Below are 25950 nucleotides of genomic sequence, written 5' to 3' on the forward strand. Positions count from 1 at the left end.
CGCGGCGGGGCCGTTCCCAGGCCCGGCGCTGCCCCCGGCTGACGCACATCCTCCGCCCACGGCCCCGCCGCTTCCCGGCTCCACCGCCCACGGCCCGCGGGGGGGCCGCCCGAGCCCGCTCCCCGCCCACGGGCGGCCGGCGCACCCGGCGTCCTGGCGCCCCACGGGGAGGGACCCCCCTCCCCGGGGCCGGGGGAGCCCCGCGCCTCCCCGCTGCCCCCCCGCGCCGGGGGAAGGCGCGCACCCCGCCCCGGGGAGAGCCGGGGCTCCGTGTGCGGGGCCGGGGCGGGCGCGGAGCCCCCCGACCTCGCCGAGCCCACCCTTCGCCCGCGGGACGCAGGATCCCCCCGCTGCCGGGGGTCGCCCCGGTCCCACGGGACCCCCCGGGCTGCCCCGCTCCCCCCGGGGCCCGCCCGTCCCCAGCCGGGGCTCCTCGTCCCGGGGGCACCCCCGGCGCGGCACCGCGGGGCCGTGGGGAGCGGGGCCGGGCGGCCCCCGGGGCCGTGGGGGCCGAGGGGCGGGACCTGCGTCTCCCCCACGCGTGACCCCCTCACAAAAACAACGTGAGACCGCTTCCTGATAGGAGGCGGCGCTTGTCAATCAGGCCGGATTCGGGAGGGGGCGGGAGGGCGTGACGGGCCAGGCCTGTGCTCTGATAGGCTGAGGGGCGTGCCTGTCAGAGCCGTTACTAAGGAGGGGCTCGCGGTTGCTACGGGATGGGCGTGCCTCCGTTGGTCACCGTGGTAACCGAGGGCGGGACCATGGCCGGTTCCTGTCCGGGCTATGCTGATAGAGTGTAGGTGCTGTCAGTTAGCGCGGCAGGCCTTCCGATAGGTCGGCTCAGCCGTCACTCGGAGATGACGCCGTGCGAGCCCCCCACTCCCGCCGGCTGCCGCCTGCCCCTCGGCGGCCGTTGCCAGGCAGGCGGTGGCGGCGGAAGCGGAAGTCGGCGGCGCGGCCGCGGCGGGAGGGATGAAACCGGCTCCGGGGCGGCGGCTCCTGGGAGCGCTGGTGCTGCTGCTCCTGCCGCCGCCGCTGGGGGGCGCAGGTGCGCGGGGCGGCGGCGTCCCCGGGCGGGGACCGGGGCGGCGGCGGTGGCGACGTCGTGGCGGGGCTCGGGGCGGCGACGGCCCCCGGGGGAGCGGGGCGGGGGCGTCACGTGTCACGCGGGAGCCGGGGGCCGGGGCCGGGGGGGCTCCAGCCCGGGGTCGCCGCCGCCCCCCGCGGCGTTCCCGGGGCGGCGGAGGGCCGGCCCCGGCCGCGGGCGGAGCCGCTCCCGCGGCCCGAGGAGGCGCCGGCGGCCCCGCGGCGGCGGCCCGGAGCGGAGCGGAGCGGAGGCGGGGCTGGCGGCCGCGGGGGAAGCGGGACGGCGGGCTGGAAGCGGCGGCGCTGACCCAGCCGGGCCCCGGGCAGCCCCGCTGCCGCCGCCTCCGTCCCCTCCGGCCCGGGCAGCCGCCTCCGGGCAGGGCGAAGCGCGCTCTGCTGCGGCCGAGCCCCGGCCGTGCCGGGGGCCGCCCCTGCCCCACGCAGCCCCGGCTCCCGAGCGGAGCAGGAGGGCCCCAGGCGAGCGCAGCCCCCGGCTCCTCTCGGGAAGCCGCCTCTTGTTCCCCTTCTGCCCGGCGGCGTTTCCCTGCCGCAGCGCGCTGCCCAGCGGCAGCCCCGGGGCCGCCGGCCTCCTGGGTGACAGCGCGGCCCGGTGCTGTGGCAGAGGGAGCCGGAGGGACTGGGCTTTCGGCGTCCCGCTGTCCGGAGCTGCCGGTGCAGCTGGGCCCTCTGTGGGGTTCGGGAGCCCCCTTCACCTCGGGGGGGGAGTTTGTGCAGGAGGCGTGCTCAAATTTAGTTTTCCCTGAGATGGGGATGGCTCTAGAACGAGGAGTCAAGCTGGAAAAGGGAGCAGGGGATGAGTCTGTGCTGTTTCTGACAGTCTTAGGAGTGGGGTTATCCCAGAAAAGAACCAGACAGCGTATTCCAAGGGAAACAGAGGAAGGACTGTTATCTTTATCCACCCAGAGTATGCTTAATTGGGGGAACTCTGGGAAGGGAAAGTGGACCCGTGTGTTTTGGTGGGTGAAGCAGACAGGAACAGGGGCCTCGCGTTTGGTCTGTGTTGCTGAATCCCTTTCCTCTGCTCTGTGTTGCACAGATGCCAGGGAGTCGGTCATCCCGCTCCACGAGGGCCACGCGTACCATCTCTCAGATTCTCACCACTTCTGCTACACCAACACGCGCGTCCCGCAATGGCACGACATATGGACCAGGATGCAGGTGAGAGGAGAAGGCGGGTCCTCCTGCGTCTGGCTGGGCCGAGCCCCTCCAGCAGCTGCGGCCATGCCCCCGTTTGCTTCCCTCCCCTGCACAGATCCGGGTCAACAGCAGTCAGATGATCCGAGTCACCCAGGTGGACAGCGAGGAGAAGCTGGAGGAGTTCAACATGTGGAATGTCGTTTTCTCCTTCCTGAAGGAGAAGCTGAACGACACCAGCATTGATGTGGATCTCTACAGCAACAAAACCTGCCTGAAGGTTGAGCTGCTGGAGGCCGGCACCAAGTACTGCGTCATCCTCTTCCGCCGTACGTCTCCTCTGTGGCGGGGGCTCCTGGGGTGGGCGGTGGGTCTGGCTGCTCCGGTGCTCTCCAGGGGGCAATGAGGATGTGGCCAGGTGAGCTCATGGTCTGAGAGCCAGCAGGGCTGGTCCTTCCTTGGGAAGGAAAATGGGCCTGCAGAGGGAAGCGTGTCTTTGTCCATGGGATGTAAAGCGGGGGAATTTAGGGCACTTGTCAGAGGTTTGCCTGGGATGCTGCCCCTTCCCTGTCCTTGTGACCGTGTGGCAGGCTGGAGCTCGACCTGGAGGGCACTGTGCCAGGGTTCCTCTCAACCTGGGCTTGCTCTCTTTCCAGGCTTTGACCCTAAGCTGTTCCTGGTTTTCTTCCTGGGCCTGTTGTTGTTCTTCTGTGGGGATATGCTGAGCAGGTGAGTCACCTCTCCCCCGTGAGCTGGGGACAAGGAGGGTTGGTGGGCAGTACCTGGTTGGCTCTGCAGCCTGCAGGCTCTTGGGTTGCCCCCAGTGGGTGCGTTTGTGCACAGGCATCCATGAGCTGTAAAACACCTTGTACACATGTGTGATCTCTGCAGGAGCCAACTTTTCTACTACTCAGCTGGGATTAGTTTTGGCTTGCTGGCCTCACTGCTCATCCTCGTCTACATGATGTCCAAGGTCATGCCCAAGGTGAGTGTCCCAGACCTCACAGCAGTAGCTCTTTCTACACCTGTACGATTGCTCTGGTGAGAGCGCTGGAGTACGTGGCCTTGGGGTGCTGGGTTGTGGGTCTGGTTTTGCGTGGAGCGAGGCTCGGCAGCTGGGGGGAGGTAGCCATGGCTGCCTGCTGCCCCACTGCCTGTCTTGAATTTCCCATCTCCTCTTCTAGAAAAGTCCTGTTTACTTCTTGCTGGTAGGAGGCTGGTCCTTTTCCCTGTACCTGCTTCAGCTGATCTTCAAGAACCTACGGGAGATCTGCAAGTCGTACTGGCGGTACCTCCTAGGTAGGTGGGAGCCCTTCGGACTTGCTGGTTCACCGGTCTGCACGTCTCAAACGGGAGCTGCAACGTGCTGGTGGGAAGCGCTGAGGCTTCCTGCCCGCCTCGTTGCTGCAGATGCTGCCCTTGTACTCCTGAGAGAGGCGGACTCTGGCATCAGGTTTAACTGCAGCCCTGGCAGACGCTGCTCAGCCAGACTGAGCCTGCTGGTTTGTGCCTGCCTGATCCCTCTGCTCTCCCACAGGCTACCTGCTGCTCGTGGGCTTCGTGAGCTTCGGCGTGTGCTACAGGTACGGTCCGCTGGAGAACGAGCGCAGCATCAACCTCCTCTCCTGGGTCCTGCAGCTCCTGGGCCTATTGCTGATGTACTCAGGCATCCAGATCCATCCCATCGCCTTGGCCTTGGTGGTCATCGCCATCTGCACCAAGAACCTGGACTACCCCATGCAGTGGGCCTTTGCTGTCTACAGGTGAGGGCTGCAAGCACCTCGGCTTGCTCCCGATTCCCATCCGTTGCCAGGCCTGGGTGAGCTGCTAGATGGAGCCTGTGTCGCAGAACCAGGGCCTTTTTGCTGGGGTTTGGGGCTGGGGTGGGCATAGTGGGGGGTTGTGTCCCTTCTCCCGAGGCTGGTGCGGGAGAGTGCCCTGCTTCTCCTCATGGCTGGGAGACTCCCTCGGGAGCGAGGAGCGGAGGCCGGAGGGATGCACTCCGTCCCTCCCACCGCCAGCTCTGACCCAGCTGCCCTGGGAGCTGGGCCTGTGCTGGGGGTCCTGCCCCAGCTGGGTGGGCAGTAACCAGTGCTGATCTGCTGGCAGAAGAGTCCAGAGTGCCAGGCTCGGGCCGAGCCCCCCCCGCCTGCTGACAGAGGAGGAGTACCGGGTCCAGGGCGAGGTGGAGACGCGCAAGGCCCTCGAGGAGCTTCGAAGTTACTGCAGAAGCCCGGATTTCTCTGCCTGGACTATGGTCTCCCGCATCCAGTCTCCCAAGAGGTAATGTCCCCTGGCAGTGTGCTCGGGGTGGCAGACCTGCGTCTCCATGTGCTTCTGAAAGCCTGGAGTCACTCCATGCTATCACCTCTGGCTTTAGAGATAGGGAGACAGAGGCACAGAAGGTCTGTGGTGTGTGGAAGCAGGGTGTGCCATGGGGGAAGGACAGATAACGCCCAGTCCTGGCACTGAAACACTTCACCCCAGCTCCTTGGGTGCCAGGGCCTCACAGGAGGCTGCCAGGCACGCGTGCACAACATGCTTCTTTGCGGCTTCTTCCCAGGTTTGCTGACTTCATGGGTGGCGCCTGTCACGTCACCCCCAACGAGGTCTCTGTCCACGAGCAGGAGTACGGCCTGGGTGGCATCTTCCTTGAGGACCAGCTCTTCGAGGAGGAGGAGGAGGATGACGACTCCTTTGACAGGAATCATGCAAGTTACTCCCACAACCACCTTGGATGCTGATTGAAGTCAGCTGCCCCGGACCCACAGGGGCAAGGGGCAGAACTGCTGCTAATTCCTCACTGCCCTGACACGTGCAGATCACAAAGCCCCGTTTGCCAGGGAGAGATGGCGTGTCTGCTCCCAGCACCCCCAATCCCACCCCGAGCTGGGCTGCCGTGAGCTCTGCAGCAGAGCCTGGTGGGAGGACGAGGGGGGCTGACACCCTCATCTTCCCCAGGCAGCTCCTGCCAGGCTAAGGCGCGAAAGCTTTTGTCAGCACAGCCCTGGGTGTTGGCAGGGCAGATGGGGGGAGCTGGTCCCAGCTGGGGACCGCAGGGCAGGCGAGGTCTGTGCCGCTGACAAGATGCGAGATGCTGGTCCTGCCTGAAGATGGACTGGAGCCACCCTGCCTTTTGGTGTGGGTAGTTGTGAGCTCCCAGTGTGTGAATCGTAGGGGCAGGGACCTCCTCCCCAGGCCTGGGCGCTGAGCTGGCTCCTGCAAGCACCCTGAGCCCTGTCCCTCAGCGCTGCTGCTGTGGCCAGCAGACGGGAGCCCCTCTTCCCCACCTTGCTGCCTCTGGGCTGCCGGGCACCCTGGCTCTGCCGGGAACGTCTCTGCCTGCCAGGGTGGAGATGGAGCAAAAGGTCTGTCGTGCGTGCAGATGCCTGTGAGGGCGACATGCATGAGAGGAACTTTGGACCTGTCCCACCGGTACCTGCGTGCTCAGCATCTGCCTGCTGCCAGGCTGCTGTGGGGAGGGAGCGGGCAGCGGGTGACCTGCTCCTCCTCCTCCTCTTGCTGTTACCAAAGATGTCGGAGGGCTCCGGCTGCTTGGGCTGTGCCTCTGCCTTGGCTCGTTGATACCAAAAACCCCAGCGCCTCCCTGGTGGAGACGCAGCTCAACGGGCCCCTCCATGTGCGTGTCGCGGAGCTCGGGAGAAGGCAGCCTTGAAGTCTGCTGGGTGCCCTGCGTACTCGCCCCGCTCCCCCCGGCTGCTGTGATGTGGCAGAGGCCGTGCTCAGCCTCCCTCTCCCCACGCCTCTGCCAGACAGTCCCTGGGCTGAGGATGAGTGTGGATGTGCTTCCTCCTCCCTGCCTTGCCAGCAGTTAGGTGCTGGCAGCTCCCTGTCCCCTTGAAGCTGGTGCCCTCTGCCCTTAAACTGCTGTTACATGGGGCCCGTCCCCGCTGTGCTCCCCTCTCAGCTGCCAGCTGGTGTGGGCAGGGGACGGGGATGGCCCTGCCTGCGTTCCCGCTCCCCACGCTGGGGAGAGGGCTCTGCTCCCCGGCAGCCAGCTCAGCACCCCCAGTCCTCGGCCTTGCCAAAGCACAAAGCTGGAGGGGACGCCCCAATCTATGCAACTTCCTAAGCAATAAAGCTGCCCTCTGGCAGCCTTGCTGCCCCGTGGCTGCTCTGCTGCCCGCGGCCTGGGCTCCCGCAGCCTGGCCCATACCCTGCCTGCGCCGCTGCCGGAGCTTTTGCCGTTGGTTTTGTTTCTGTCCCAGGTTTACTCCCCTTCCCTTGCCGTGCTTTCCTCCCTGCTCTGGTGTGAGCAGCCTCTGTTACTATGTCCCTCCGTCCCCTCTGCGTGGTTAATGACTGATTATATTTTTAATAAAGATGTATTTTGTAGGTAATGAGCCTCATTTGTCCATTCTGCAGTGACCCTGGGGCTCGTCCTCGGCTCTGGCCTGTCCTCAGTTCTGGCTCGTCTGCCTGTGGGAGCTCGCTCTGCCGAGGGTGCTGTGTGATGCTTGGGGGACAAAGAACAGGCCCACGGGTGATGGTGTCCCTGCGCGGCCCCAGAGCAAAGGCAGGACTGACCGTGGCCACAGGTTCTTGCCCCGGCTGTGGCGTGGGCAGGTATCTTCTCCCCGGGAGCAGCCCTGGGCGCTCCCAGCTCTGCCAGCCCCTGTACCTTGCCCCGGTTTCCCGCAGCCCTGGGAGGAAGCTCCCTTTGTTTGCTTGGCTGCAAGTGACTTTCTCTGCTTGTTCCTGCTACGAGCTGCCGGGGCAGGGAGAGGGGCAGCAGCAGCAGCCTGGCCGGGCTGGGGGCTGGCGGGCAGCCTGGGCTGCTTCCCAGCTGGCCGGTGGGCTTCGTGCCTCAGTTTCCCTGTCTGCGAGTGGGTGTGGTGCCCTGAGGGAGGTCCCTCCTGCCCCCCGCCCCTCCGTGGGCCGGACTGGGCCAGCACCGGGCACTGGGCTGGGCTGAACCCCACCGGTTCCCGGGCAGCTCCAGCTGAAGCCACTCCAGGAGCCGCTGCTCTGCAACCGGGAGGTGAGTTGCGGACCCCTCTGCTCCCAGCCACCAGCCTGAAGCACCCGAGCCCCCCGCGCCCCGGGGCTGGCTGGGGGCACCCTGTCCCCACAGCCCCCACCCCAGGGGACCTCCATTCCACGGGGCGTGGGGAACCCAGATCCAGCGCTGTGGGGAAGACTGGGGCAAGCCCAGGGCTGCCCTGGAGCTGCGCGGGGGGCTCTTGCTCTGGTTTCCACCCGTGCTCACCCTGGGGTCCCGCACCCAGCAGCACGGGGGTCTCAGTGCTGGTGCCCTGCATGGGGGGAGGCTGCAGGGACCCACGGGAGGCTCTGCCATCCTCTCTGGAGGCTGCTGCCAGCGGGGCAGCTCCTGATGGAGCCATCTCCATCACCCCGTTCACCCCATCCTTCCCCACTTACTTGCTCATGAACTTTCCCCGGGCACCGATAAGTGGGGCTGGGTTTACAGCCCTGTGCCTGGGCTGTAAAGCGAGGGTGAAGGTCACCCCGGGGAACGTGGCTGCTCTGTAAAAGACAGGTGAGGGATGGGTGGAGCGTGGGCGGAAAGCAGCACCGTCTCTCGTGGGAGCCCTTGGGTGCTGCTGGCTGCAGGGCTGTCGGAGGGGCCTGGGCTCCTCCGGCCCTGAGCCTGTCCCTTCCCCGCCCTGGCTTCCCCCTGCCAGGAAGGAGGGAGGAAGCGGAGGCTGAATTCGTCTCTGCCCCAAGAATAGGATCCAGGTGTCCATGTTTCCTGGCCAGGCCCCTGCTTCCCCCGCAGCAGTGGGCAGGAGGCATCCTGTCCCCCCGCAAGCCCCCATCCCCAGCACGGGGTCCTGGGCGCCAGGGTGCCCTGGGAAGGAGCCCTCTGTGCCAGTGCGGGTGTGTGGCTGCCTTGTCCCCTGTCCCCAGGGGCTGCCAGCCCCAGCACGGTGCCTGGGGGAGCTGGGCACAGCAGGGGCAGGGAGCAGCCAAGGTCCCAGCTGCATCCCGCTGGCCAAGGGCCGCATCCTGCCCTGCCCTGCGCTGAGCTCAGCCAGTGCTTCAAGCCTTGCCACGCATCTCAGTGGGTCCGTGCCCCCTGGGTGCTGGGGCACCCTGCTCTCCCTGGGGTCCTTCTGAGTCTCTAAGAGCCGGGGGCAGCCAGGGTCTCGGGGGTGCAGGGGCTGCTGAGGACGAGGGGGGGTGTTTTGGGGAAGGGGCTGCATGTCTGTGGGCTGCAGCCCCCCCTTCCACTCTGCCCTAGCTGCCCCAGAGCTGCCCGGCCATGGAAGCCACCACCTCGCTGCTGGATGCTGCGGCAGCCGGGGACCTGGTGCTGCTGGACCCGCTCACCGAGGAGTCGCTGCTCCACACCCTGCAGGAGCGCTTCCGCCGCAGCGACATCTACGTAGGCACCGGGCCAGGGGCACGGGGTCTGGGGTGGGGAGCAGGGGGAGGTCGCGGGGTCTGGGGTGGGGAGCAGAGGACAGTGCAGGACCTGGGCTGGGTGCTCCGGCCCTGCACCCATGCCGTCCTGCTTGCCCACAGACGTACATCGGGAACGTGGTGATCTCAGTGAACCCCTACCGGTCCCTGCCCATCTACACCCCTGAGAAGGTGCAGGAGTACCACAACTGCAACTTCTTCGCTGTGAAGCCCCACATGTGAGCACAGGGAGCCCGGCAGCCCTGGGGTGCCCTCGGTTCCCCTGGATCCTGCTACGGGCTTCACCCATGGGCGAGCCCAAGGCTTTGGGGTCTAGGGGAGTTCACTCGGGGCAGCCTTGTAGCCACAATGGGGGGCTCTTGGTGTTTTCTGAAGCCCCTGGACCCCTGCAGCCCCCTTCTGACCCCTCCTTGCCCCCAGCTATGCTATCGCTGATGATGCCTACCGCTCGTTGCGGGACCGGGACCAGGACCAGTGCATCCTCATCACTGGCGAGAGCGGGGCTGGCAAGACAGGTAGAGCTGGGGCTGCTGCCGGGTGCTCGCGGGGCTGCGAGGGGCTCGTGGGACAGGTGAACACGGCCCTGGCACCCACGGCCCCTTGCTCGCAGAGGCCAGCAAGCTGGTGATGTCCTACGTGGCGGCCGTGTGCAGCAAAGGGGAGGAGGTGGACAAGGTGAAGGAGCAGCTCCTGCAGTCCAACCCTGTGCTGGAGGGTAAGCGCTCGCGCCTCACACCCTGCACCCATCCCAGAGCTCGGCACAGCCCCCCCAGACCATGCTGTAACCCCATCTTTCCCCCCCTGCAGCCTTTGGAAATGCCAAGACTATCCGCAACGACAACTCCTCCCGATTCGTGAGTGACTGGGGAACCGGGGTGGTGGAGCCACAGCCCGTGGGACCAGACCCTGCTGGGGCCACACAGACCCTGATGGGGCTGGAGGCACGGGACGGGGACGTGGACATGGGGAGCGGAGCCGCTGCCCCCCGCAGGGTCCCCCTGCCCTGACCCCAGCCCCGTCCCTCAGGGCAAGTACATGGACGTGGAGTTCGACTTCAAGGGGGAGCCCCTAGGAGGGGTCATTAGCAACTGTGAGTACCAATCGCCCATCCCTGGAGGTCCCACCTCGCATGCCCCGGTGACACTGACCCCTGCCCACAGACTTGCTGGAGAAATCCCGCATTGTCCGGCACGTGAAGGGCGAGAGGAACTTCCACATCTTCTACCAGCTCCTGGCCGGGGGCTCGGCACAGCTGCTCCGTAGGTCCAGGTCCCCCAGCACAGGGGTTTGGGGGGGCCGGGGGCCTGGGGGGACCATGGCTGAGCCGCCTCCTGTGCCCCGCCGCAGAGCAGCTGAAGCTCCGCCAGGACTGCCGGCACTACGGCTACCTGAACCGGGAGAGCTCTGGCCTGCCCGGCATGGATGACGCGGCCAACTTCCGCACCATGCAGGTACCGCCCGCCAGGGCCCGGGAGGCTGGGAAGCTGTGACACCCCCCCGCAAAACACCCTGGGGCTGTCCCTGTCCCCCTGAGCTGCCTGTGTCCGTCCCCAGGATGCCATGAAGGTCATCGGCTTCTCGCCCGCCGAGGTGACGGCGCTGCTGGAGGTGACGGCTGTGGTGCTCAAGCTGGGCAACGTGCGGCTGAGCAGCAACTACCAGGCCAGCGGGATGGAAGCCTGCAGCATCGCTGAGCCGCAGGGTAGGGACAGGGATGGGGACTAGCCCGGGGTTGGGGGGGGGCCCCCTCGGCCCCCTGCTCAGCCCCAGCACCGCTGCCTCCTCACGCAGAGCTGCAGGAGATCTGCGAGCTGATCGGGCTGGACCCCAGCCTGCTGGAGCGGGCGCTGTGCTCTCGCACTGTGAAGGCGCGGGACGAGACGGTGCTCACCACCCTCAGCGTGCCCCAGGTGAGCAGGACCATCCCCTGCCATGGGGCTGGCGCCTGGCAGCCCCCTGGGAGCTGGCACAAGCCCCTCGCCCCTCTCCCCAGGGCTACTACGGCCGGGATGCGCTGGCCAAGAACATCTACAGCCGCCTCTTTGATTGGCTGGTGAACCGCATCAACACCAGTATCCAGGTGAGGGCCTGGGGTGGCAGGCACCAGCCCCCCCATCCCGGACGGGGCCCTGGACCCCCACCCCACATGGGGCCAGGACACAGCTCAGCGCCCCGCTGTCTCCCCAGGTGAAGCCGGGCAAGCAGAGGAAGGTGATGGGTGTTCTGGATATCTACGGCTTTGAGATCTTCCAGGTGAGTGCAGGGCCCACCCAGCCCCGTTCTGCTGCTGGGGGGGGCTGGGCGCAGCGGGTGGGACATGGGGCAGGGCTGGGGGCTCGGGCACGACCTGCCATGCAGGACCCTTCTCTTGCAGGACAACGGCTTTGAGCAGTTCATCATCAACTACTGTAATGAGAAGCTGCAGCAGATCTTCATCCTGATGACGCTGAAGGAGGAGCAGGAGGAATATGTCCGAGAGGTACCCCCTGCCCGTGCCGGTCAGGCTGGATGCGGCCCCTCTGCCTCTGCCAGAGCACGGCCACCGAGGAGCCTTGGCCCGCCGGGGACAGGGAAGTGCCAGAGACGGCTCTGTGGCATGTCCCTCCCTGGCCCCGCTCCCTGCCGGGAGCAGATTCAATAGCAGGAAGGCAGGGAGGGATTCGGGATCCCCGTCCGCGTGGCCGGACGTCCGGTTCCTGCCCTACATTGGCTGGGGGGTGTCCGTGGGGCAGGGTCCGTGCGCCGTGTGTCCAGGGGTCCGTGCATCTGACTCCTGTCTGCTCCCAGGGCATCCAGTGGACCCCGGTAGAGTTTTTCGACAACAGCATCATCTGCAACTTGATCGAGAATGTGAGTTGACCCCGATGCCAGGGGCCCAGGTCGGGGTCCCGGCTCCCCGCTATTGCACCTGGCGTGGGTTTGGGCTGAGCAGAGCCTGGAGCAGCCCTGGTTCGATGGAGCCGCTGCTCGGGACCGGGGTCGGTTTGGGGTGACATTGTCCATCACGGCGCAGAGCAAGTGCGGGATCCTGGCCATGCTGGACGAGGAGTGCCTGCGGCCCGGCGTGGTCAACGAGGACACCTTCCTCACCAAGCTCAACCAGCTCTTCGCCACCCACAAGCACTACGAGAGCAAGGAGACCCAGAACACCCAGCGCATCACGGATGCCAGCATGCCGCTGCAATGCTTCCGCATCCACCACTATGCCGGCAAGGTGCGCCCGCAGCCGCAGGCGCCCGCAGCCTGGCCCTGCCGGGGGCAGCCGGCACCCCCGGGTCCTCTTCCCAGCTTTGCATGGGAGATGTGGGGCTGGACTGGGAATGGGCACAGAAACACTGAACCGTAACCTGCTCGCTCCCTCCTCCCTCTTGGAGCGCGGCCCTCCCGTGCACCCCGCTAAGCGCTGGCCCCGCTCCCGCACCCAGGTGACCTACAACGTGACGGGCTTCATTGAGAAGAACAACGACCTGCTTTTCCGCGACCTCTCGCAGGCCATGTGGGCGGCCCGGCACACGCTGCTGCGTTCCCTCTTCCCCGAGGGAGACCCCCAGAAGGTCTCCCTCAAACTGCCCCCCACCGCAGGCTTCCAGTTTAAGGCCTCAGTGGCAACACTGATGAAGAACCTCTACTCCAAGAACCCCAACTACATCAGGTACCAGCCCTGGGGGGAGCCCTGGCCCGGCTCTGGTGCCCGCGGGACCCCCCAAGCCCACTGCTGCCCTCCCCAGGTGCATCAAGCCCAACGAGACCAAAACAGCAATGCTCTTCACGCCGGAGCTGGTGCTGGCGCAGATCCGGTACCTAGGGCTGATGGAGAACGTGCGGGTGCGGCGGGCGGGCTTCGCCTTCCGCCAGCTCTACGGCCCCTTCCTGGAGCGCTACAAGATGCTCAGCCCCCAGACCTGGCCCCGCTGGGCTGGCAGCGACAGGTACAGAGCTGGGCCAGGCCCTGGGCACGTCCGGCGGCCCCCCGGCCCCGGGGCTGCAGGGCTCTGACCAGCCTCGTCTCCTACTGCGGTGCAGGGAGGGGGCCAAGGTGCTGCTGGCGGAGCTGGCGTTGCCCCCCGAGGAGCTGGCGTTTGGCCACACCAAGGTCTTCATCCGCTCGCCACGCACTGTGAGTCCGGGGACGGGGGAACGGGGAACCCCGCTATGGGGCAGTCGGGCTGCCGGGGAAGGCAGGACCTGATCCAGAGCAGGTGCCAGCCCCACGGGCCCCCTTGCCCCGCTGGCAGCCCCGAGCCCGTCCTGGGGGCTCCTGGGTGATGCCGCAGCCCCTGGAGGCGGCTCCCGGCCGGGGCTCCTTGTCCCCATTCGGTGCCCCAGCACTTGCCCTGGCTGTCCCCAGCTCTTTGACCTGGAGAGTCGGCGCCAAGAGCGTGTAGCCCAGCTTGCCACCCTCATCCAGAAGACGTTTCGGGGCTGGCGGTGCCGGACCCACTACCAGCTGATGCGCAAGAGCCAGATCATCATCTCTGCCTGGTTCCGTGGCCATGCGGTGAGGAAGGGGGGGTCGCTGTCATGCGTCCCCTGCCCATCCCTCACCCCCTGGGCAGGGCCCCCTGGCTCTCCCAAGCCCCCCCGGCTCACCTCACCTCTCCCCACCGCAGCAAAAGAATAAGTACAAGCAGATGAAGCGGTCGGTACTGATCATCCAGGCGTATGCACGGGGCTGGAAGGTGAGGGCTGGGCACCCTGGGGCCGCTGGCAGGGACTGGCAGGTCTCCTAGCGTGGGCAGCGTGGGGTGGTGGGTGTGCAGCGGGGAGGGGCCGGGGGCTCCGCGTGCCCCATGGTGGGACCAGACTCATCTCCTCTCCCTGTCTTCCGTCCTTCTCTCCTGCCTCGCTCCCTCTCGCTCCCTATCTGTGTCGGTCTCTCCCCGCCTTGGGCTCCCGGGGCTCTCACCCCCCGCAGTCTCGCCGGCTCCTCCGGGAGCTGAAGTCTCGCAGCCACCGTCACGCGGCCGCCGCCACCATCGCTGCTTACTGGAGAGGGTACCAGGTAACTGGGCCAGCCCTGCCGCGGGGCCGCGTGCTCTGCCCGCTGCCTCTGTCCTGCTGTCCACGCCGCTGTGTCCGGGGCTGTCTGTCTGTCTGCCCACCCTGGCTCCTGCCCACCCTGTCGGGCTGGAGCAGCTGTCCTCTCCGCTGGGGCCAAACAGGGACGGGGGGAGGGACACCCATGTCCCGCGGGGGCTGGCAGCGGGAGGGTGGCGAGGTCCCGCATCCCCACCGCTGCCGCCACTGACGGCCGTCTCTGGCAGGTCCGCAAGGCGTACAGGAGATATTTCCGCTCTGAAGCCAGCACCCGCCTGGCCAACTTCATCTACCGGCGGCTGGTGAGTGGGGCCGGGGGGAGAGGGGGCACGGCGCCTTCCCAGGCCCCCGCCCCGGCGCTGGCCTGGGCACCCTCCCGACCCCCTGCCGTGTTGCCACCCCCAGGTGCAGAAATTCTTGGTGGGGCTGAGGACGAACCTCCCGCCACTGTCGGTGACGGACCGGACCTGGCCCCCTGCGCCATACAAGTTCCTGGCCAGCGCCAACCAGGAGCTGAGGACCATCTTCTACCGCTGGAAGGTGGGACCGGGGGGTTGGTGGGGAGGCGGGGGGGCTCTGGTTGGGACCTTGTGTCCCTCTGTGCCAGCCCCCGGCAGGGGTCTTTGGTGGCACCGAATCGCCCCCTCCCTTGGCAGTGCAAGAAGTACCGGGAGCAGCTGACGCCGCAGCGCAGGGCTCTGCTGCAGGCCAAGCTCTGCGCCAGCGAGCTCTTCAAGGACAAGAAGACGCTCTACTCCAAAAGGTGCCGGGGCTGGGGGCTGGCGGGAAGGGGGGTGCATGGGGCAGCGCCGGCTGACGGCCTCTGTCCCCAGCCTGCAGCAGCCCTTCCAGGGCGAGTACCTGGGGCTGACGCAGAACCCCAAGTACCTGAAGCTCCATGCCGTGGCCAAGGATAAGCTGGTGATGGCCGACACCGTGAGGAAGGTGAACAGAGCCAGCGGCAAGGTGAGCACCCTCCTCGCCCCCATCCCCACTGCACTGGGAGGGCGTGCGGGGCTGTGCTGACCCCCCTGCCCGCAGACGGTCCCGCGCCTGCTGCTGCTCACCACCGAGCACCTGGTCCTGGCTGACCCCAAGGCTGCCCAGCCCAAGACCGTGCTCAGCCTGGGTGACATCCGCAGCGTCTCCGTCACCCGCTTCTCCGACGGCTTCCTGGCCCTGCACCTCAAGGAGGTACCCGGGGTGGGGGCCCCTGGGGGCTTGGGGGGCTCCCGCTGGGGCTAATCCCCCGTCTCCCCACAGACCTCCACGGCGGGGGCCAAGGGCGACTTCTTGCTCGTCAGTGACCACCTCATTGAGCTCGTCACCCGCCTGCACCAGACCCTCATGGACGCCACCGCCCAGGCCCTGCCCCTGCACATCGCCGACCAGTATGGGTGGGGCAGGGGGCGGGGCTACCGAGGGTGGGGCCTGCAGGGCGGGGTGAGCCTTGCAGGGGTGCAGCGGCAGGGCAGGGGGGTGGCTGGGGCGGAGCTCACGAGGGTGGGGTAGGGCGGGGTGAGGCTCGTGGGGGCGGAGCTTGCAAGGGTGGGGTAGGGCGGGGTGAGGCTCGTGGGGGCGGAGCTTGCAAGGGTGGGGTTCGCAGGGTGGGGCATCAGCTGGGAGGTCCGGACTGGCTGTGGCAGGCAGCCCCTGAGAGGTGGTGGGTGTAAAGGAGGCAGCTCATGGGGCAGGAGGTGGGGCAGGGCTGAGCTTGTCCCCACCCCACCTCTCCGCCCTGGCCCCCTCCAGGTTCTCCACCCGCTTCCAGAAGGGCAACGTGGCCATCACCGTGGTGGAGTCGGCCAAGGCAGGCAGCGAGGTCCCTGTCTGCAAGAAGCGAGGCAGCCACAAGATGGAGGTCCTGGTCCACTGAGAGGCCCCCCCGTGCCCTGCGGGGACCCCCACCCAGGGCACCGGCACCCTCACCCACCCTCCTTGTGTCGTCCCCCCGCCCCGCTGGGTCCTTGCACCACCCAGGAACTGCTGCAAACCCATTAAACAGATGCTTTGGTGTCGGTACCTGGGCGGTGTTGCAGTGGGTGCCCCCTGTTACGGGCGGGACAGGGGGACCTGGTTGTGTCAGAGCCCCAGGACGCTATGCCATGGTGCTGGAGCAGGGTGGGAGCGGAGCCCAGCCCCGGGGATGGAGCCCCCCGGCACGCTGTGGGGATGGACCCCCCCCACCCCGGCCCCCCCCTTTCCTGCTGCCTGATTGCAGCCAGCACTCGGCTTGGCAGTGATTGGAAAGGCCCCAAATTGCAGCCACTTTTCCCATTAAGTGGGAAAGCAGCTCGCTCTGCTGCAGAGGTAATTTCTGGGTGGCTGCGGGTGGCTGGCACGTGAGGTCCTTGGCATCCGCTTGCCTGTGCTGCCCATCCCCATCTCCCCCTGCCCAGGGTCCCCCGCCCTGCTGCAGGACCCCCTGCGCAGGGTGCTCCCCGCTGCGCTCCCCCTCGCCCAGCTGCGCCCCTGCGCCAGCAGCCGTCCCCAGGCTGGCACCGTGGCTGCCGGACTGGCGTTCGGGGACTGGGGCTGCGGCCCAGAGCGGAGCAGGGGGACAGAGAGGAGCCACCACACGGCCCCGGTGCCCCCACTGCAGCCCGCATCCCGTGGGACCTCTGCCAGCCCTGCAGCCCCCAGGAGCTGAGGTTCCTGCGCAGCTCTCATAGCAGCCCCCCCTCCCGCTGCCTTTTCTCTCCTGCGCTCATCAAGCTCTCAGAGAGGGTTTTTTTTTTTTCCTGTCCCCACACGTCACCTGCGTTACCTTCGGGAGCTGACAACTCCCCGTCACGTCAGCAGCAGCACCAGCTCCCAGGTGGGCCCTGGAGCATCCATGCGGTTTGTCGTGCATGGGGGGGGCGTGTGCGGGCACGCATGCCAGGGCACTTGGGCAGTGCGTGCACACAGAGAGGCACGTGTGTGTGCACGGGGGCACTTGACAGTGCAGACGTGCCCCAGCTCCGGGGCTCCCCCCCCACCTTCCCCTCCGCAGGCTGTGTCACATCCCAGCGCAGGGACCTTCCCGCCCGTGCGCGGTGAGGGGCAAAAGCCGTAAACAAGCCCACCGCAGCCCGGGGCACCACGGCTCTTCGCGGCTGCGTCGCGCTTGGCACCACACAAGTAGGTGTTATTAATTAATTAGGCCGTCTCTGGCCAGGCTCCGATTTAATTAACGTCCCCGGCACTGCAGATGCTGCCCTGCCCCAGGCTGCGCTGCCACGTGAGCTGCCGCTGCCAGGCCGCCTTCCCGCGGGGCCACCGCAGCCGCCAGCACAGCAGCCTGTTGCTCGGGCTGAAGTTAGCGGCTCTCACTTGTTGGTCTGTGCATTCCCCCTTCCTTTGCATCCCTCTGGTTCCCCCCAACTTTTCCTCCCCATCTTCCATCGCTGCACACTCCAGCCCCCCGGCTGGGGTGAGGGCGCGGAGGCACTTGGGGTGGCTGGGGTTGGGGGATCAGGATGCAGGATCAAGCCCAGGCTCCCAGGAGGCTGAGTCGGGCTGGGGCTGCGGGGCCTGGGGCTGGTGGTGCTGGCCCTGTCTGGGTCACAGAGGGGCCCGGGGAAAGGCAGCCCCACGTGGGGCCGGACCCAGGGCTGCCGGGGCCGTCAGAGCCAGGAGCGCTCCCCATGGCAGCACAGGACCGGGCAGGCCGGGAGCCCCGGGGTGGGGCTGGGGGAGACGAGCAGGGTGTGTGGTACAGAGAGCCTGCGTGCACGCGTGTGCAGATGAACGCGTGTCTGCATGCACGTGCATGTGTGTGCATCGTGTGTGCGGTGAGAGCCCGGCTGATCCCCGCTGCGGTGCGAGACCTCCCAAAGCCAAGCTGCAGAGCAACTGCCAGCAGCTCTGCCAGCGCGGCAGGGACAGGACCGCTCCCACCGCGTGTGTGCCCACACGTGCCGACGGCTGCGTCGTGCTCAGGTGCGTGTGTCCCCCCATGCCTGCGGCGCGAGGAGGGGCCGGGGGCTGTGTGGGCATGGCGCCTGTGTGCTGGCCCCCTACCACGGGGCGCTGCAGCACGGTGGGGAGCTGGCGTGCCTGCGTGGGCGCGCTTGTGTCGCGGTGTGACTCTGCGTGTGTAATGGGTGCCTGTCGGTGACATGGTGCCTGCGTGGGCGTGAAGCTGCAGGGTGGGGGTACCACCCCCCCCGGCCCCCATTGGCGGCTCTCCTCTCGCCCACCCACGCTGTGCCATGGGCAGAGCCCCTTATTTAACTCCGCACAGCAGCCAGCACCCTGGTACTTTGCCTCCCAGCTGAGCCCACGCTGGGAGAGCCGTCGGCGCGGTCTGCGGCCGCTGCCCACCTCACCTCACCGCATCTCCCGCTCCGCAGCCGCCAGCAGCGAGGGACGCTCTGCCCCCGGCTCCGCACCGAGCAACACCTGAGGGTTCAGCAGGTCTGTGCCCCCACACCCCCGGCCCTGGGGGTTCCTGGGGGGCTGCTGCGTCCTGTCCTTGCCCGGCTCGGGCTGGGAGAAGGGAGGAGGGGGAAGCTGGGGAAGCTGCTGGGGAGGGCACGGGCCGGGAGCAGAGATGGGGTGAAGATGCTGCTTGAATTCGGGGAGGGCTTGGGGGGGGTCTGGAAGCAAGTCTGTGTCTGGGATCCGGCTGTCAGCAAGCACGCGTGTGCTGGTGCGTGTGTGTGCCGGTGCGCGTGTCAGGGGACGCGTGTGTGCACTAACACAGGTGACCGTGCAGGACTGAGTCCGAGCCCCTGTTTGTGCTCTCTGTGTGCCCGCGCTCGGTCTCGTGTGCGCGGTTGCACAGTCCGGCTGGTGTGTGACTGCACAAGCGCGGCACCGCGGGCACGAGTGGTGGCACGGGACCCCCGGGTCCCCAGTGCAGCCATGTCCCCCCGCCCCCCCCGCCCCTCCGTGATGCCTCCCCGATAACGTGCCCCCCCCGCACCCCGTAAGGCGGCCCTGGGCTGCAGCCCCCGGTGCAGCCCCCTCCCCAGGACGCTGGCAGGGAGCTGCCCGCAGCTCGGGGGAGGCCGGGATTTACTGCCCCCCCCCCCCCCGCCGGCCCCGGGAAGCGGCGCGGTTCCTCCGGCCGCAGACACGGGCGGGGGTCCCGCCGCCCCCGGCCCCCCCGGCTCCCGTCTCGCTGCTTCCCTCCCCAGCGCTTGGCCCGGTCCCGGGCTCGTCCCGGGCGCCCCGCGGAGGGGGCGCTGGCTCGGGGCGGCCCCGGGGCCCCGCCGCTCCGCCGCTGACCGCCGCCCCCAGGCCCCCCCGAGGATGAGGAGCCGCCCGGCGCTGGCGGCGCTGCTCGTCCTGGCGCTGCCGCTCGCCCTCGCCCGCCGTCCCCCCGCCGCCGCCGCCCCGCCGGGCCCCGCGCCCCCCGCACAGGTAGGGCCGTCGGGGCGCCGGGGAGGGGGGCAGCGGCGGGCGGACCCCGGAGCCCCCGGGCCCCCCCGGGCCCCCCCACGTCGCTCACCCGCTTCGCCTCCCGCAGGGGATGCCCGTCCCGGAGCCGCTGCCCTGGAGAGCCCGCGGCGGCCCCGGGGCCGCCTACGCCGCCCTGCTGCAGCTGCTGCGGGAGGAGGACGCCGGTGAGGGCCGGGGGGGCGAGGGCAGGGGGGGCTGCGGAGGGTCGGTCGGTCCGGCCGGTCCCGGCCCGGTCCGGTCCGGCGCCGCTCACCCGCTTCGGTCTCTTCCAGCTCCGCCCGCGCCCGCGGCTCCGCAGAAGCGTAAGTCCCGCCCGGTCCCGGTCCCGGTCCCGCAGCCGGGCCCCGCGGCGCTGACGGCGGGTCTCTCCGCAGGGGACATGCACGACTTCTTCGTGGGGCTCATGGGGAAGCGGGCGGCGGAGCCCGGGCGGCCGGCGGGGCGGGGGAGCGGCGGCCCGTCCCCCCGCTGCTCCCCGGGGCCCCCCGCGGCCGGCGGGGCCCCGCTGCGGGCGGCGTGAGCCGCGGACCGAGCCGGCGGGGCTGGACGGGGCGCGCCCCGCCGCCCGCACCCACGGGGGCCGTGCCCCGCGCCCCGCGGCGAGGCACCGGCACCGGGGACTGCGCCGCGGCGGCGGTACCGGCTCGGGGCGTCCCGGGCGCGCCACGGACCGCGGAGCCGCCGTGGGCCCCGCCGGGGCCGCGCTCCCACGCGCGCGTGTCCCCGCGCTGCCCGGCAGCCGCACCGGCAGCGGTGCCTGTCCGTGCGCCGTGTACACCCGTGCCTGTATACACCCACCCGTGCCTGTGTACGCACCCCTGTATACACCCACCCGTGCCTGTGCGGGACACGCGCCCGGAGCGTCTCTGTGTCTTGGCTGCGCCGCGCAGGGGCCCGGGACAGCCCGCGGGGACGGGCCCACGGGGGGGGGGGTCCGCGGGGACGGGCCCACGGGGGGGAGCGGGGCCGGGGCGGGGGCCCGTGTGCTCTTGGGCTGCAGCGACCTGTCCCTGCCCCACACCTGCCCCCCGCAAATGAAGAGGAGCCCGTGTCCGTGTCCGTGTCCGTGCCTGTGCCCGTCCGCGTGTCCCTGTCCGTCCCCGTGTCCCCGTCCCGGTGCCCGTCCCCGTGTCCCCATCCCCGTCCCGGTGCCCATCCCCGTGTCCCTGTCCGTGCCCGTCCCCGTGTCCCCGTCCCGGTGCCCGTCCCCGTGTCCCTGTCCGTGCCCGTCCCCGTGTCCCCGTCGCGGTGCCCGTCCCCGTGTCCCCGTCCCCGTCCCGGTGCCCGTCCCCGTGTCCCTGTCCGTGCCCGTCCCCGTGTCCCCGTCCCGGTGCCCGTCCCCGTGTCCCTGTCCGTGCCCGTCCCCGTGTCCCCGTCCCCGTCCCGGTGCCCGTCCCCGTGTCCCTGTCCGTGCCCGTCCCCGTGTCCCCGTCCCGGTGCCCGTCCCCGTGTCCCTGTCCGTGCCCGTCCCCGTGTCCCCGTCCCGGTGCCCGTCCCCGTGTCCCTGTCCGTGCCCGTCCCCGTGTCCCCGTCGCGGTGCCCGTCCCCGTGTCCCCGTCCCCGTCCCGGTGCCCGTCCCCGTGTCCCCGTCCGTGCCCGTCCCCGTGTCCCCGTCCCCGTCCCGGTGCCCGCGCCCCCGCAGCTCCCCTCCGGGCCGCGGGGGGCGCTGTGGCCCCGCCGGCGCGCGGGCGGGCGGAAGGCGGCTCCGGCGGCGGCCGGGGCGGACGGAGGGCGGGTCGGCGCCTTTGTGTGAGCCGAGCCGGGATGGTGCGGGGCGCCGGGCGGGTAAGGAGCCCCGCCGGCCGCTGGCTGCCCCCCGCGGGGCCCCGCTGGGAGCCCCGGGGGCCCCGCGCCGCCCCCCCCCGATGGGCCCCGCGCCGCCCCCCGCGGGCCTCCCGCCGCCCCCCCGGAGCCCCCCGGGGCCTCCCGCCGCCTCCCGCCGGCCGCCGTGGCTCCCCGCGGGGCCCCTTCCTGCACCCCCCCGTGGCTCCCCCTGGAGCCCCCCCCCCCGTGGCTCCCCTTACCACGACCCCGTGGGCCCCTCGCCGCCCCCCCCCCCCGTGGGCCCCCAGCCCCCGCTGTCCCGCGTGGCTCCTCCAGCCCCCGGGGGTCCCTGCCGCCCCCCCCGCCCCCGTTGCTCCCTTTTCTCCTGGGGCAGCTCCGGGGTTCCCTGTCCCCCCGCAGGGAGCGGAGCGGCTCCTGCCTGCCCGCCGGCGGCAGCGGGGCCTGCCCGCCCCTCCTCACCCGCCGGGGCCCCCTCCTGCCCCCGCGCCCCCGGCTTTCCGTCGCCCCCCGGTCCCCCCTCCCTCCTCCGTCTCTTCTCCCTCCTGTCCCGTCCCCAGGCCCCCCCTCTCCCCCGCAGGGATCCCCACGCTGCAGGAATTGCCTACGTCCAGGCGTTTTCTGTGCTGGTGAGCGTTTCCCCTCCAGAGCCTTCCTCGGCCATCCTCGTCCTCCTCGTCCTCCCCAGCCGTGAGCGGTTTCCCCGCTGCCTTCTTGGGCAAGGGCCGTCCCTGCCTCCATCGCTCGGCGTCCCAGGGGAAGACAGCCCGTCCTCAGCTCCTTTTTGCCTTTCCCTGGAGCTGGGGCAGAAGGCAGCCCTGTCCCCTTCCATCTCCTGCAAATTCCCGCTCTCTCTGCTGCCTTCTGGGGTCATTGTTCTCTACCGGGGGGAGAAAAAGGCAGGGGATTAGGGATAGGGCTCCGGGGGTAAGTTCATCGAGTCCCTGGGTGGCCCGAGAGCTGGCTGAGCGCCTGTGAGTGGGACAGGGTGACAAAGGCAGTGGGACAAGCTGGACGGACGAGCTCAGGTGGGAATTGCCAGTGGCAGGGGCCAGGTGTCTGGTGGCAGCCTGGGAATACTGCACAAACCGCCCGGCTAAAAGAGCACTGAAAGGTGCTGCAAGTGCCGGTGTAGCAGAGGAGAAATCCCTTGGGAACCAGAGAAGCTGGCATGCAGGGGAGAATCCGAAATGAGATCCCACCTGGAAAGCGAAAGTTACCGTGTGGGTACGGGAGAAACCCGAAGCGAAGGTATGAAGCGGTGGCGGCTGGAGGAGGCCTGGAGGTGAAGCCAACCAGCGTGTAGAGCCTGAATTTCAGCCTTCCAGGCAGGGATGTTATCCCTGGCTCGAGGAGAGGGAGGGCGTCTGCGTCACAGGCACCGGTTGGGGCTCAGTTTCGGAACTGAGGGAACCGCGAGGCAGAGGGACCTGTGTCCGTGCCCGAATAGAAGTGGGGACTTCAGGCTGTCGCTGGCAGAGTAAACGACTTTTTAGTTTGTTTGTGTCTTTTCCTGTGTGCATCTTTCCCTTTGCTTCCCAAAGAGTCGGTCTTTGAAGTTACAAGATAGGTTTTAGTCAGTCTCCAGCTAAGCGGCTATGCTGCTGCTTCTCTGTTGCTTGTCAGGAAGGTGGAAAATTTGAGGTATGACTAGAGTGATGTTTCTTTGGTTGTTAAGGTATTAACATTTCTTGCATTTTTGTCTCTCTAGAGCCCCTTGCCCTGCCAGTTTCTGGATGCCAAGCACCTCTGGCTCACGCAGCTGATGAATGCGTGAAGAAGCAGCTGACAGGAGAAGGACTCTTAAGCAGCTGCTAAGATGGGCATGAGGATCAAGTTGCACAGCACCAATCACCCCAACAACCTGCTGAAGGAACTCAACAAGTGCAGGCTCTCCGAGACCATGTGCGACGTCACCATTTTGGTGGGCACCCGCTCCTTTGCTGCACATAAGGCTGTTCTGGCCTGCGCCGCAGGCTACTTCCAGAACCTCTTTTTGAACACAGGGCTGGATGCTGCTAGGACCTACGTAGTGGATTTCATCACGCCGGCCAACTTCGAGAAGATCCTCAGCTTTGTGTACACCTCGGAGCTCTTCACAGACCTAATCAATGTGGGCGTCATTTACGAGGTAGCAGAGCGGCTGGGCATGGAAGATCTGCTGAAGGCCTGCCATTCAACCTTCCCTGACTTGGAGAGCTCAGCCATCACGAAGCAGCCCTCCCTGGCCATGAGCGAAGGCCGGTCAGGTCCTCTGAGCAGCACCTCCTCAGAGCAGAGCCATTCTTTGGGTGAAATCCGGAGCGGTGGGGAACATTTCGGCCCTGAACGGAATTACATCTTGCATGGGGAAGCGGCAGGCAGCTACAAAGAGGACGACAGGAATACTGTGAGTGAAGCCAGTCAGACTCTTCCCCTGATGCATCCGCAGCAGCCTCCCAAGACAGAACAGGAATCGGATCAAGGACAGTTCACTCCTGCTGCGAGTATGGCAACCCAACCCAGCCTGGGCGGTGTGAACATCGTTGTTCAAACCACTACAAGCTCGTGCCAGCAGTATAAGGTCCAGAGCAACGGTGACTACGGCAAGGGTGGCTTCTTTACCGCTGATCCTTCCATGGACATCTCCACAGGGAGCAACTCCTGTCCCAGCAACAGTGACCACTCCAAAGAACAAGGTTTTGGGCAGATGGATGAGCTTCAGCTGGAGGATTTGGCCGAGGATGAACTGCATTTTGAAGATGCCAGCGAAGAGCTGGGCCCATCGGAAGAAGTTATTGAGCTGAGTGATGACAGTGAAGAAGAGCTGGCCTTTGAGAACGACAGCCAGGATAGCAAGGCCATGCCCTGCCAGGTGTGCAAGAAGGTCCTGGAGCCCAACATCCAGCTGATCCGCCAGCATGCGAGAGATCACGTTGATCTGCTCACCGGGAACTGCAAGGTCTGTGAAACCCACTTCCAGGACCGGAACTCCAGGGTCACTCATGTTTTGTCCCACATCGGCATCTTTCTCTTCTCCTGTGACATGTGTGAGACCAAGTTCTTCACCCAGTGGCAGCTGACGCTTCACCGACGAGAAGGGGTCTTCGACAACAACATCATCGTCCACCCCAGCGATGCGCTGCCGGGGAAGATCACCATGTTTGGGGGAGGGCCCGGCTCAGAGCTGGCATGTGCTGCCTGCGGGAAGCCTTTGGCCAAAGATTTCCACACTGTCCGCAACCACATCCTGGACCACGTGAACTTGAAAAGCCAGACGTGCGGCGTGTGTGACCAGAGGCACCTCAGTCTCTGCAGCCTGATGTGGCACACCCTGTCTCACTTGGGGATCTCGGTCTTCTCCTGCTCTGTTTGTGCCAACAGCTTCGTGGATCGGCACCTCCTGGAGAAGCACCTGGCCGTTCACCAGAACATGGAGGAGGCTCTTTTCCGGTGCCACTTCTGTGGCCAGAGCTTCAAGCTGGAAGCGGCGTATCGTTACCATGTCAGCCAGCATAAGTGCGGGGGCAGCCTGGACATCCGACCCAGCTTTGGAGACCGTCTCCAGCAGCAGGGCCTGCAGAAGAGGAAGCTGCCGGAGGAGTTCCTGAGCGAAGACTTGGCTCTGCAAAACCAGCCAGGCAACAGCAAGTACAGCTGCAAGGTCTGCGGGAAGAGGTTTGCTCACACCAGTGAATTCAACTACCACCGGAGGATCCACACCGGAGAAAAGCCCTACCAGTGCAAGGTGTGCCACAAGTTCTTCCGCGGCCGCTCCACCATCAAGTGCCACCTGCGGACGCACTCGGGAGCCCTCATGTACCGCTGTACTGTGTGCGGGCATTACAGCTCCACGCTCAACCTCATGAGCAAGCACATAGGCGTGCACAAAGGCAGCCTCCCCCCGGACTTCACCATCGAACAGACTTTCATGTATATCATCCATTCCAAAGACGCGGAGAAAAACACGGACAGCTGATGGGGTGAGGCAGGGCAGGGCCAGCAAAGGAGCAAATACTAATTACAGAAGCTGTGGAAAAAATGTCATTTATTTTATTTAATGGTCAGGCATCATAGATGGAATCCTCCTTTTCTATTTTTTTTTATTTTTTTTGGCCTTGCTAGGGCTTTTTAGATTGGTGGCATTGTACAAATTAACAGCACGTAAGCTACATCACTGTTTCCAAGAAGTCTGTCGTGTTTACTTACCTCTGGTCCTGTTAGAGGCCATTGAGTTCTGTGTTTTTAGCATTTCTCACTAGGTTTTGAGTCTAGATTTTTTTTTTTTAACCTTTTAGCCCACTTGACTAGGCTAACCCTCAGTTTGAGCTTGTCCACAAACTGATGCTGCTAAGATTTTTCACACCTGACCTCAGTAGAGAGGGACAGAGCCAGAGCAGGATGGTGCTGGACTTGAAGAAAAGGAAAAAAAAAAAAAAAAAAGAAGGAAGGAAGGAAAAAAAAAGACTCGTTCTGGGCATCACTGGGGTTCTGCTGCTATTGCGAGGAGATAAGCAAAGTCCGTGTCACAGAATCAGCCTTGAAGTCGTCGCTCCATTGCAGGGCAGATGAGCAAGCAGCATGTGAGCGTGCACGTGCAAATGAGGAGGGATACCTGGCGGTAAATGAGCAGGAGGGTGATGGTTGCTCACAAGGGCAGTTCCCAGGCAGTGCCGGGGGTCTCCGGGAGCCCTGCCCAAGCAGGGAGCGTGGCTGGCCGGTTCTCTGCTGTGCCCGTGACACGCCGCTCGCTCGTGCCCCAAGACCCCGTCTCCAAAGGAGGAGGCGAAGGAGTGACACTACCTCTCTGAAGAGCCGGAGCAGTGGGGCGGCAGCGTGGAAGGAAAGAGGCGGGTGCATGAGCAGAGGGAGCTCTCGGAGGAGTTGCTGGACTGGAGAGGGCCGGGGAAGCAGGTTCATGTTGTGGGGCCAACTGCTCCTTGGGAGATATTTTGTGATGGCACAGTCATGCCTAAATTCTGCCGGCCTGCAGCTGGCCATCGAGAGCGTGCCGATGCCTCCTCGGCTCTCCTCTGCCAACGGCAGCCGCGCATGCTGTGCTCTGCCGGCACGGCACGGTGTGTCCCAGGGCTGCCAGTTGCTGGAAGCGCT

The 25950-nt window shown here is 66.9% G+C and overlaps 4 protein-coding genes across 5 annotated transcripts; all 4 read left to right on the forward strand.

Moving 5' to 3' along the window:
* The first annotated feature begins 876 nt into the window (after positions 1 to 876).
* NEMP1 (nuclear envelope integral membrane protein 1) lies at positions 877 to 6582 on the forward strand. 2 transcript variants are annotated; one of them, XM_082332714.1, is made up of 9 exons: positions 877 to 1048; positions 2144 to 2265; positions 2360 to 2570; positions 2898 to 2970; positions 3133 to 3226; positions 3426 to 3540; positions 3779 to 4004; positions 4351 to 4524; positions 4805 to 6582. In XM_082332714.1, the coding sequence occupies exons 1-9, from the start codon at positions 973 to 975 to the stop codon at positions 4983 to 4985; spliced, it is 1272 nt and encodes a 423-aa protein (XP_082188840.1). In that variant the 5' UTR covers positions 877 to 972; the 3' UTR covers positions 4986 to 6582. The 2 variants fall into 2 exon arrangements, with proteins under 2 accessions (XP_082188840.1, XP_082188839.1); XM_082332713.1 differs by lacking the exon at positions 877 to 1048 and having other exon boundaries at positions 1233 to 2265.
* A 1906-nt stretch (positions 6583 to 8488) lies between these two features.
* On the forward strand, positions 8489 to 15562 carry MYO1A (myosin IA; the record flags this gene model as incomplete). The annotated part of the gene is made up of 28 exons (XM_082332282.1): positions 8489 to 8611; positions 8752 to 8867; positions 9070 to 9164; positions 9260 to 9364; positions 9457 to 9503; positions 9676 to 9739; positions 9810 to 9908; positions 9997 to 10100; positions 10204 to 10351; positions 10441 to 10559; positions 10643 to 10729; positions 10837 to 10902; positions 11024 to 11128; positions 11437 to 11499; positions 11663 to 11863; positions 12075 to 12301; positions 12378 to 12578; positions 12673 to 12766; positions 12998 to 13147; positions 13260 to 13328; positions 13565 to 13651; positions 13914 to 13988; positions 14092 to 14226; positions 14343 to 14449; positions 14520 to 14652; positions 14728 to 14880; positions 14950 to 15077; positions 15439 to 15562. The coding sequence occupies 28 exons, from the start codon at positions 8489 to 8491 to the stop codon at positions 15560 to 15562; spliced, it is 3225 nt and encodes a 1074-aa protein (XP_082188408.1).
* A 3365-nt stretch (positions 15563 to 18927) lies between these two features.
* On the forward strand, positions 18928 to 19597 carry TAC3 (tachykinin precursor 3; the record flags this gene model as incomplete). The annotated part of the gene is made up of 4 exons (XM_082332240.1): positions 18928 to 19038; positions 19145 to 19241; positions 19350 to 19379; positions 19452 to 19597. 4 exons carry the CDS (start codon positions 18928 to 18930, stop codon positions 19595 to 19597), a joined length of 384 nt encoding a protein of 127 aa, XP_082188366.1.
* A 1238-nt stretch (positions 19598 to 20835) lies between these two features.
* Positions 20836 to 24820, forward strand: ZBTB39 (zinc finger and BTB domain containing 39). Its single transcript, XM_082332284.1, has 2 exons — positions 20836 to 20862; positions 22571 to 24820. The coding sequence occupies exon 2, from the start codon at positions 22679 to 22681 to the stop codon at positions 24815 to 24817; it is 2139 nt and encodes a 712-aa protein (XP_082188410.1). The 5' UTR covers positions 20836 to 20862; positions 22571 to 22678; the 3' UTR covers positions 24818 to 24820.
* Positions 24821 to 25950: the final 1130 nt, after the last annotated feature.

This window comes from Platalea leucorodia (assembly GCF_965183815.1).
Source record: "Platalea leucorodia genome assembly, chromosome: 23".
Taxonomy (NCBI): Eukaryota; Metazoa; Chordata; class Aves; order Pelecaniformes; family Threskiornithidae; genus Platalea; species Platalea leucorodia.

Coding starts and splice junctions, on each gene's coding strand:
- NEMP1 (XM_082332713.1), top strand. CDS start 1,852: ATGGGGATGGCTCTAGAACGAGGAGTCAAGCTGGAAAAGGGAGCAGGG. Junction 2,571..2,897: donor CTGCGTCATCCTCTTCCGCC/GTACGTCTCCTC, acceptor CTCTCTTTCCAG/GCTTTGACCCTAAGCTGTTC. Junction 3,541..3,778: donor GTACTGGCGGTACCTCCTAG/GTAGGTGGGAGC, acceptor GCTCTCCCACAG/GCTACCTGCTGCTCGTGGGC.
- ZBTB39 (XM_082332284.1), top strand. CDS start 22,679: ATGGGCATGAGGATCAAGTTGCACAGCACCAATCACCCCAACAACCTG.